Source organism: Vitis vinifera, chromosome 12 (assembly GCF_030704535.1).
Source record: "Vitis vinifera cultivar Pinot Noir 40024 chromosome 12, ASM3070453v1".
Taxonomy (NCBI): Eukaryota; Viridiplantae; Streptophyta; class Magnoliopsida; order Vitales; family Vitaceae; genus Vitis; species Vitis vinifera.
In genome coordinates, this window is record NC_081816.1 from 22,187,531 (window position 1) to 22,199,355 (window position 11,825).

The window sequence follows — 11,825 nt, forward strand, 5'->3', positions numbered from 1 at the left end:
GTCACAATTATTTGCTTCAGGACATGAATATCATGGGTTGCCCTTGCATTTCTCAACATATTGTTGTAATAACTTTTCCTTTTTGGAAATTGTTAGCTGGATCCTTTTTAGCAAAATGGTCATGATGTTGATTAACTCTGCTTGCTTGGTATACACCCAATTTTTCTAATATCAAACTCTTCCTTTCACTGGGGTTGCTTAAGAGCCCGATGATGGGTCATCCAAATAATGACTCTGAAAACAAGCCTGCATAGTTTGATATTGAATGTTATAAAAGGTTCAACCTATCCCTGCTGGATACCAATTGGTTTTCAGATGATACAGTCAAAGTACGATCTAAGAGTCTTCTTTGGCATTATGGTTTTGCCTGACATCAAATACTCGATTGTTTATCAGTGAATGAAAGATATTCCTGATTTAAAGGATGTTATCATTCATTCATTCTCATCACAAGTGGTCTTAGAAGTGAATACCAACCTAGCGGAAAGCCATTGTTTCATGCCTTATATTCTCCTGTGGGAACTCTGAAATCATCTTCTGGGCCATTGGTCTAATCCTTGGATTTTTGGCATCTTATTGGTATAAACCATAACAATTAGGGTATTGGGTAGAATGGTGGCTGAAGCCCGAGCATTTCATAACGGTTTCCTGAATTTCCTTTGGTGATGGAACCTGCAGTTGCTTGTGATTTTGGGGGTGTAAAACCAATATGATTGGATGTGTTTTTTCCATGAAATATTGGCAGAGGCTCAGCTGTTGGCCTCTTTTAGATAGAAAACACATTTTTTGATCTGCTTGAATTTATGATGCAACTTGAATAGATGCTTATATGATCCATGTTTACTATCTGTGGATTTTATGCTCCATAACAAATGATTCCATACTTGGGAAGTTTGAGATTGATTCATTCATCTTTGTTGATGTGCATCCTCTTAATTTCATTAAAAGGCCCATTAAACTTGCATGTGCTTGAAGCCCTATGAAGTATCTTTTTTTAGTTTCAAACAATACAGGTGTACTTTGTCCCTTTTGTCTGTTTCTACTATTCAAATAATCCATTTATTTACTTCTACAGTATTAGTAAGCTAGTTCTTTGTTTAGCATCACCTAACTTCATTGTATTTAGGAAAAAAACCGACTTATGGATGATATGGATTTGGTGAAATGGTAAAATTGTAGTTGAAAACCTAGTTATCATGTGATCTTGATAATAGTTGTAGTTATCATCTTTTTATGTATTTATGTTTTGTTTGCACATGGTACAGGTGTCGTAGAGTGATTGAATTGCTGCAGTCTTGCTGTGAGAAATGCGAGTACAACTCAACACATTGCGGTTCTGTCTCTGACCTTCTGAAGCAGAAGCCCAAATAACAGCCTGTTGCTGTGTTTCAGTCAAAGACACATGATTTTTGGTTTTGTTCTTCTCTTTGGTCTCCTTTGAGTCCAGGATGACACTGCAGAACTGAAACCTTTGTGCAATGATTTGATTCCTTATTATATCTCAACAATGGCGGCCAAGAAGCTGATTCCATACAAAGATCTAACAACTAGAGGCAGATGAGAGGTAAAAATGGAATTCGTTATTCAGCAGAATTTGAATATAAGAAAATATGCAACAAAATTTCTGTAAGAGCATTTTGACGGTTAAATTTTCATGATCTAAACCTTGGAGGGTAGTTTGCAATAACAGATGGGAATGTTGTCCCTTCTTTTTTTGGTTTGACTGCCTTGCACATCGTTCCACTTAATAATTCTTTTCCAGATAATGTTAACCCAACACTGACAAAAGGAAAAAAAACAAGCAGGGAGTAATCTAGGAGTTTCACATTTGCATATCAAAATTGTTGCTCTACTACCACAGCTCCTACTCTGCATACTAGCTTCTAGAACAACTATAGCTGCACCTAGTAAAATCGCTGAAGGTGATGTAGGATATCATTTAGACAAAACTTCCCACACCAGGGCATCTTAGAACACTCACTTACATGGAATGGAGCTACTTAGAACACTCATTCAAAGTTCCATGCCTCCTGTAGGCACACCGAGTGTCCCAATGAAAAATTGGAGCCCTCTGTGGTGTCTCATATGATTGCAAAGCTGGTTAGAACATTCACTCGGGAGTCCCACACCAAGGGTCTCATGATATTGTGGGCTCCTTACATTCATTCAATATTCAATGTTTCATATTGGACCCTGCTCTTTCCCATGTAAATATCGTCCGTGTCAAGCCTAATAAGGCATTAGGGCTTTAAAACATGTTCATCCAATTAAGAAAAGCCTATTATAACATGCCCCTCTTCCATTAGTCCCCTTATGTCTTGAAATGAAGACTTCTGCCATGGTCTGTATCCAACGTTACTCCGTGTCTTACAAGTGTACTAATCTAAAAAATACCCTTTCTAATTGTCTCCTACCAATCTCTAAAACTGGGTAGTCAAGCACTGTATTCCTTGGTCATCTTCAAGCCATTGTCTTAAAGTGGATGAAGGTGTGTTTGCTTTGGGTGTTTAGTGGGTAGGTTTGCTGGACTTTGGCTGATTGGGATTGACCTCTTCTCTTCTCCTTCAATTGCTTGCATAAGCACATCAATGCCCGTATGCGTGTGTAGTTAAGCGGTTTTGGAATACTGAATGGAGCATTTTAGCTAAGTATGGTATAACTCGTCAACCTATATAAGCCATTTAATAAATAGGTAACTAATGGGCTAACCTGTATAAAAATGAATTTAACCCAAATTGACCCATTCAATAATCTTACTTATTAACCTAATTTAATTTTAAACTATTTTTTCATATTTAATTCATTTTAATTTATTTTAAATAAATAAATTTATAATATTTATACAATTATTATTCATATCGGGTTTGAATTGACCTATATAGTAAAATACATAAGTTTTAGTACAACACAACATAAACACAACCTACCCACCAATAGGAATTATCTCCTGATGGTATGGTATGAATGTGAACCAGCTAGGGGAAGATGTATATTTTTACTTGCATGAGGTATCAGTAGAGGCGTTTAGACCATTGGTGGAAGTACATCAGGGCTGATTAATCCCATGATCATTTGATTGAATTGGAATGACTGATCTCCTATAGGCGGTGGTGGGTTCATCAAACTGCAATCCAAACAGATTGAACCACAAAATTATGGAGGCTTCTTTGGACAAAATGGGTGTCAAACGAGTAAAATGATAATAAAGTATAACACTACTGTTTTTACAAGAACATGAGAAAACTATTTACTTGAAGAAGCTTTTTCCACTGTTGAATTGTCCTTCCAAATACGGAGATACATGTTGTACGCCTTCTTTCATTAAGTTCTTAAGGTTCTTGGCTATCAATACAATATACTCTACTCAACCAATATGTTCGAGATTTCATCAAACAAGAATGGGTATGCAACGTGGTGGCCGGTGATTTGCGTATAGGCCGTTGGTCCAAAATGAGAAAAAGAAAGAGATGAAGAAAAACTCTTCCTTCCTTTTCTAGGTTCTCCAAAAATGAACACTGGGATAAGTCATGAACTTGATAACACACAGGTTGATTTCGGCCGGAAAATCAGGGAGATGCAATGGAGGAAGTGCATCATGGTAATCTCAAGGACTCCTGCCGTCTGAGAGGGATGCCTTCTTGACCAAAGCCATCCTCTTCTATATGCTTAGAAAGTCTCATGGACAAAGACGTTGACAGGCCTGTAAATGATCCACATTTTAGAAAGCCAAAAATTAAATAACAAATGGATAGTAAACCCCGAAGATTTTCTCTTCCTTTAGTTTTCATTTTTCACAAAAATAAAGTATAAGATCCATGAGCAACAAGTTCCTGGTGAGTGGCCTAGTAACAGCATCAACAATAAAAAGATCACCATAAGTGTAGAAAGCATACCATCAGACAAGTCCTTTGTTTTGTGAAGAAGAAAAGTTCCAGAAAGAATGGTTACAAATCCACACATTTCAGTGACAATCTGTGTTGGATTCTGTCTATCCCAGTCCTGATAAAAGAAAATCAAACATCAACAAATCTAAAGCAAAGTTCAACTTTGACCGATGCTATATAGACTAGAATTACACAATACTGTGTGTGGAAAGATGAAGGGTCCAAATTGTCTAAGGAAAAACCAGAAGTTACATACTAGATATATCATCTTACTAGAAATTATGGAACTGACAGAAACAGAGATATTTCTTTTCAAATGAGTGCTGCTTATGGCCGACACACCTAAGGGCATTTTCAGATGCAGCATGGATTTTCATTTTCTATTTTACAGGCCAATTGAACTATAGCTCATTTTATTTGTGTCATTAATTTATTATGGCTGTGTATGGTCATCTCAAGATCTTATAAAGCAATGTAATTGTGAAGGTCCATTGAAGAGGTCATCCAGGACTAGCCATGGTCCTCGATGGTTTGGAGTCGGCAGAGGCCTGCATCTCCCATGCTTACGGCCATGAATGTAACTCTATGCAGGTCAAGCTACCATATTACCAGTTTACCATTGAATTATACTCCAATGGAAGGGGAAAAAACAGCAATAAAAGCAGGAAGGAATTTATAAAATAGTATGAAGAATTCTGCAAAGAAGTGAAACATCCAAACAGAAACCATTAACATATTAGACATTATCATATCCACCAATAAAAGGATTTCGGAAACTTCTAATCAATGAAAGGATTACCTTGAACATGATCACACTAGCCAAAATGGTTAGTGATGTAAACATAACATAGTAGATGGGAGATACAACGGCTGTATTAAATGTATCAAGGGCCTGCACTCAGAACAAACAAGGAACAAGATCAGGAAGCAATAACCATAAAACAATCGCATGAGTGAATATGGTGCAAATAAAATATAATTGACTATTGTACGAGGATCAAAATCAATTAGTAATATGAAATTCAATCATTCTCCTGTTCAGTTCTATGCAAGGGCAGATCTTTGGACCTTGGAGGTGAAAAAGTATGATCATTGCTACAAAAGACCTTAGATATGAAAAAAGTATGATCATGGCTACAAAGCATTTGTTTTCTACAAATTTTTGGTCATGCTATATTCATAAATGCAGCTTGGTTATTAATGATTTAAATTGTGTCATAATTATGGTGATTTGTGAAAATGCACAGCATGCAAATAAGTGGATACCAAGTTAGGACTAAAAAAACCTAGGAAATAAGCCTAGTCCTCATACCAATTTTAGGGATCCAGTTGAAATCCTTCGATTGAAGTCCAAGCAGTCGTGCAGGAGATGGGCCGGAAAACGATGACCTCAAAATTTCTATGGTTTCTCACCCTCAAATAGTCCAGAAATGAGCCAAAGTGGGATCAGAGCTACCACAACTTATTTCTGATCCAGGACAAATGCTAGAAATTTTGATAAAGTGATATGATCTAAAGGAATAGATTAAGCAGCTAACTAATCCCAACATGGGAATATATATCTAATGATGCCGATTAGTACAAACACCAGGCAGTGGACACCCCATATACCCCATCTACTGTGCACTAGATTTGCAAAATCCCTTCCCCAACCAACCATGAGGATAAAAATGATCCCAGCAACAAATTGATGTAGAAGCCCCTATTTTAACTAGGAAGTCAACTTCCTTGCTTGCCAATCTAGTAACCTAATAAAACCCCACTTCCAAGCAACTGTCAAATCTCATATTCCCAAACGAAAGTCATACTACCATAATCCTCAGATGTTACACTTTGCCCAATTAACGACGGTGGTAAAATAAACCTATGTCAATACCTGACAAAAAGCAAAGCACAAAGCTTCATTAAGACCTTCTAGGCATAGTTCAAAGTCACAGTATCAGTCATTAACTCAGTAGGTTCTAAAGTGCATCAGTCTTGGTACCTCAAATCCGTATTGGACAATACACACAATATATCCAATTAAATATACTAAAAGAGCAATAAAATAAAATTTTAGGTGTAATTATGTTTGATATCATTTAAACAATCATAAAAGTATGTTTGATCAATCTCTAATCTTGAAAATTCTTTTATTTAATAACTTCATGTTAAATTTAATTAATCATAATATTTTTTAAAAATTGATTAAAACCCTTTGATTTAACGTTGATACAAGTAATTGTTAATTTATTGGTATTACATTATCTAAAATATTAAATTTATACTCTTTATGTAATTGCATTAAAAAAATTAAAGCAAATTTATGTAAAATGTAATTAAATTAATTTATTATAAACAATATCCACCTTCCCGTTATTTCTATTATCTCACTATATTCATTACCTATTCTCAAATACCCATTGGGTAAACCTTAAAGACCCAAAACCCATTACTTCCTCAACCATTCTCTGCTCCTCTTTCAAACCCAGTTCTTATTCTTTGCAACTGAGTGGAATAAAACCACCTTACAAGGTCCAACAGAAATCCAAATTCCACTTCTAAATCAAGCATCTTCCTTTTCTCCTCAAGTTCCAAGCTCCTCCCTTTCAAATCAATCCACACCACACCAGAACCTCAATCATCTCTGCTCATTTTACTGGCAAATGTCGGTGATATCTAGCCCCTAGACGGTGTATCCACCAAAAAACAGCATCAGAGAATGAGAGATGTAGCATTTTTCACCTTTGAGTTTTGAGTCATCCTCCATTCGTCTTCATTTTTGCTCGAGACCAACAACTGAACTACAAGTCAAACTTGGATATCGATATCAAAACGGGCTTAGCCAAGTCATACCGGTCTCAGCCAAAACTTTGAACCTTGCTTCTAGGACTTCACTCTACTATCAACACACCCCCATCACCTTTGAAAAAAGAGACGTTCCTCATAAGGTTCCTAAAACTGCCTGAAAGTCCAGCTAGGCTAAGTTTGCCAAAGATCAACCTCTCTCATTATGGATCCATGAAGGCCACTCATTGCTACACCAACATATAAAACTCTATATTAGGGTGAACACAAAATCTCAAAACCTGTCATTCATAAGCAAATAACTACACAATTATAAATTTTATACATGGATCCATTTGCTTAATTTGCGATCAAGAAAAAAATTTGGAACATTCAGTGTTTGAAATCTATTAAATGAACATAAATGAATTTGAAGAGAACATCAACCCCTAATTTTTTGGGCGACAATACCGAGAAACTAAGATTAGATAAAAAAAAATTAGGGAATACAATGTTGTAAAAAATGAAGAAAGGGCAGAAAAAGAAGTGCAGTAAGAAGTAAAAGGAAGAAAAAATGGCAAAATAATAAAGAAAAGAGGCACTCTACCTTGTTTAGATAGTTCATTTGGGTAATTACACAAGTAATTACAACTATAGTGAAGGCCCATGTCTGAGGATATGTTAGCTGATTCATTCCTGATAATGTTAACTTCAAAGCAATTCCAAGTGCTTTAACACTCATGACCTGTCAGAGCATTCCATCAAGACAAACAACACTCTAGAAGTAAAAACAGAGCACAATTCAAGAAGTGAGAAACTACCAAATGCCAATACGCACCGATAAGGAACCTACAAGAGAGCAAACTCCAATGTAAACCATTATATGGGTCTGGCCATATTGTGGGATGAAGTGGATTATAAGTACAAACACAGCTGTTATCACCAAGGCTGCATAAAAGAGAAAAGCTGCATGGAACAAGTAAAAGAAAGTAAAGTCATCAAGCCCAATCATATATAAAATATAAGTAAATAAGTGAAAATTATATGACATAGATGAAGAATGAAATAATGGATAACCAAGGCTTATATTACCTGGCTCTGTAGCAAGATCCCACACTTCTATCACAGATTGAATCTCACGTTCTTGAGGAGCATGAAGAACAATTGTTGTAGAACCCACAACACAAAGAACACAACCAAGAATCCCAAAAATGTGTAGCTTCTCCCTTAAAATAATATGAGCAAGTACAGCACTGCATGACAATATAGAAGTCAGCACTAAACTCGGAGATCAAATTTTAAAATATAGTGCAACTTGCTATCATGCCTGATAATAATGCTGAGTGCACCAAGAGGAGTGACCAGAATAGCTGGTGCAAACGCATAAGCAGCAAAATTAGCAATTTCCCCAACGATCACTGTTGCAATTGCAATCACCCATTAGCATCACACTTTTCATAAAAAACACATATCAAGCAACTCATGTAGCTGCACAACTAGTTAATTTTAGAGAAGAAGCAAAACAAAAATTAAGGAAAACAAGAAGAGTGAATCGGAAGTAGTATTAGATTTGATATGGACTTGGGAATTTCAAATTACTTTAAGTATTGTTGTTAGCATTGGCCAATGGTTTAGATAATGATGTGACTAATTTTTCTAGCCAATGTTTAATTTGTCTCTGCAGTAGAAGCTTTTTATGGTAATATTGATTTTTTAGTTGAGAGCCATGTCTATAATGTCTTTATAGCAATAACATGAATGCATTACTAGATTACTGGACATAGTTGTGGTCCATTTTATTCATTATCTTAAGTTAAAAAGTGAATTGAGAACTTATTATTAAAGTTAGCAGCTTTAACTATGGACTAGTAATAAAGATGTGTCTCTCCAATTCTACTTGTTTCATAAATTTCTCTGTTGTTGGTCTTGCAAAATGATTTTAATGTTCCACCTTATCTATGTGTTTACATTGCAATTTAAAAAGAGAGTGAGATTGAATTTAAAATTGTGATCATTGTGACATTGTGTGCATAACCATCATAGATCTGTGTTGTTTTACAAGAGAAATTCAGCTGATGTGTTCTACTAAGTTCTTGGAAGAGAGCATAATCCCCCAAAATTGCTTTACGGTGATCCCATCCATTAAAAGCATAGACAATGCTCATGGAATGGAAGAAGTGGACTTCTTCTTCCTCTCAAGTAAGAAGAATATGGAATTTGTCCTGGAGATCTATCTCAAGTGGCAAGATATTTGGGTAGGGATGCAAAAGGTTCCAAGTTCAAGTCCCCATAGAGACAAAAAAGAACCCCAAAAACACCTACAAAAATATCGAAGTTAGACTGAACATCTCAACCATTATTAGCTCACTTTTTTTTTATAGGCCATTATTAGCTCAACTTATCATCCATCTAATGAAATAATAAAATAAATCCTAAAATAGATCTAATCAATCAACCTTCAAACAAAAGAACTTTATTAAACTCACTTGTTATCATGCCCACCCACCAAAGTGGCTCATATAAGTAAGAATAACCTCCAACCCCTGTAAAAGCAATAACATTATTTATTGTCAATAAGACATGTTATTTGCAATGGTAACATGATAATATTGCAAACCATATAAGATTATAAGAGTATGCAAGCGATACATCAAATGGCACGTCAAGCTATTATGAGTGTTATATACATTCATATGCAATAGAAAGATACAAAGCACGTTTAAATGAAAAGTCACCATCACCATACAGCTGTGTATATATCTGCTTCAATGATAAACTAGCACGGTAGCACCAGAAGAAATATAAAGAAATATGAGTCCCAAATCTGATTTTCTTGAAACTGGAAGCATGTGGTAGAAAATTATTTTCAGCACTTCCCTTCCATGGACAAAAATCTACCTCCCCTTTCATATGTTTTGTCAATCCTCTCTTTCACATACAAATTCGGATTAAATAAATTTAGTTAACTTTAAAAAAAAAAAAAGTAATAGGTACATACTAGGATGCCCAGAAAATGACAATTCAGAATTTGCGGTTAGTATTATAGAATACATGATAAATATTATGATGAAACAAAAAGATAATGCTCACAGAAAATCAGAAGTAGTTTCCCCTTCAAGCTCTGCAAAAAGAAGCCCATAAAATCAAAAGAGCCTCCTTTAATTTAAGATATAGAGGCTCCAAATCCTAAAAAGTTATAGTATTGTCTTTCCCACATTTAAACACAGGACAAAAAATTTAATGAGAAACCAATCGGGTCAATTCCTGCACCATCATTTTCAACAAGAGAATCAACATCAGCTCAATTCCACCGATCTATTCAACAAAAGCATATTCCTTGGACCAACTGAAATTGTCAACATCAAATTCCCAATGTTTGATACCTATCACATCTTCAGTTCAAACTGAGCTTTTGAAACCAAGAAACACATGCCCAAACAGCCCATGAAAAAAAATCAAAGTAACCGCATTGAAACCAAAAATTAGTCCTACCCTATTCAGATTGGGTAGATGGTTACAATGCCATTTTCAAGAAAAGCACCATCACCACCTCAAAATTCTCTAATATATTAAATGCAAAAATACAAGTTTCCCAGATCTATGTAATACAAACATATTCCTCCAAAGATCAAAGGAAATAAATTAAACTCAGTGACTGATGTTTCAATCCAACATTTTCTAAGCCATTATGCACATGCCCAAAAGTGTTCAAATCAAAACACCCCAGTGGATATTGAGCAAAACCTCACTATTTGATAACTTCAAAAACCAAAATTAATCTCAGCCCAAACATGAAAATGCCATCTCAAAATCCCAACATAATCGAAAACCTACGCCAAACCCCAAAATTCCAACCATTAAAAAAAACCAAAAATAATTACATAATGATTTCACGTTAAACAATGACACATCAAACCCATCAAATTTGCAAAAACACGAACATTAAAACACCAAAAAATTTACAGAAAACCTCCCAAGATCCAAGAACGGTGTACCCGCTGTGATTACAAATGCAACAACGCCATCTCAAAATCCTACTAATAAAAAATAAATAAAAAGGATCTTACACCAAACGCCAAGATTTCAACAAGTAAAAACCCAAGCTCTCAAAATTAATCCCAAAATGGACTCACACATACAGAAACGCCACAAAAAATGCCATGAACAAAACCCAACAAATTTGTAAAAACGCACACTAAAATACACAAAAAAAAAAAAAAACAAAACAGAAAAAGCAAAATCCCACCAAAACCAAGTACTGCATACCTGCTCTGATTCCAGAAGCCCCAGCCTTCTTCAACCCCTTCTTCTTGACAATGAAGCTAGCACCAATGAAAAAGCTAGAAGACAGCGCAAGAACCAAACCCTTGATGTTGTCAGCGGACATGCCCTTGTAGGAGTAAGCCCCCTCCTCCCCGGCCGCCGCCATGGCTGCGAAACCCTAACCCTAAACCCAACAGCAACCCCAAACCCTAGGTTTCAACTGCCATGGAAAGCAGATTCACGATTAACTCGGTTTTCCGCAATTCATCTCAAGACTTTGACTCAGTGAAGAATCAACGATCTTAGAGAGAGAAAAAGCTGAAGATCTGTCGGCGCTTGAAGACAAAGCGGGACGGTGGAAACAGCTGCGAAGGTTTCTTGGATCGCAAGAAAATCAGATAAAAAGGGAAATGGAAATGGAAATGAAAAAGAAAATAGAAGATTTTTTTTTTTTTTAAAGTGGATTTTTTTTTACTTGAAGAATGACTTTTCTCCAACTAAAAGGTGCGATGAATGCTACTCTACTACTTCATCTCGCTTTCCCTCTTTAAAAAAAATTAAAATAAATAAATAATATTATTAATATTAATTTTAATAATTATATTTTTCATATTTTGAATTTTTTATGGTGGTTTAAAAAATACTTAAAAATAAAAAAATAAAAATAAAAACTTTTAAATTATAGTGCTTTTGCAATAAATAATTTGATTAAAATACTTCCATTTATAGTTATAATTTAATTTTAATTGAATTATTTTGTAATAATGATGTATTTAATCGATTTTGTTAAATTAATGGGTAAATATCTCAATTCTTGACTTTTTATATATTCGTAAATATTATGGATTTTGTCAATTGAAAAGACTAAATCTTGTGTTAGACCAATGATTTGAGCTATATGTTATAATTGTT

The 11,825-nt window shown here is 35.1% G+C and overlaps 1 protein-coding gene across 2 annotated transcripts; it reads right to left on the bottom strand.

Moving 5' to 3' along the window:
* Positions 1 to 3,166: 3,166 nt before the first annotated feature.
* On the bottom strand, positions 3,167 to 11,397 carry LOC100250963 (probable magnesium transporter NIPA4). Of its 2 annotated transcripts, XM_002264723.5 has the most exons (9): positions 10,917 to 11,397; positions 9,137 to 9,193; positions 7,978 to 8,068; positions 7,743 to 7,903; positions 7,489 to 7,616; positions 7,258 to 7,395; positions 4,684 to 4,776; positions 3,894 to 3,999; positions 3,167 to 3,700 (listed from the first exon to the last, which is right to left on the bottom strand). In XM_002264723.5, exons 1-9 carry the CDS (start codon positions 11,077 to 11,079, stop codon positions 3,594 to 3,596), a joined length of 1,044 nt encoding a protein of 347 aa, XP_002264759.2. In that variant the 5' UTR covers positions 11,080 to 11,397; the 3' UTR covers positions 3,167 to 3,593. The 2 variants fall into 2 exon arrangements, with proteins under 2 accessions (XP_002264759.2, XP_059597013.1); XM_059741030.1 differs by lacking the exon at positions 3,167 to 3,700 and having other exon boundaries at positions 3,750 to 3,999.
* Positions 11,398 to 11,825: the final 428 nt, after the last annotated feature.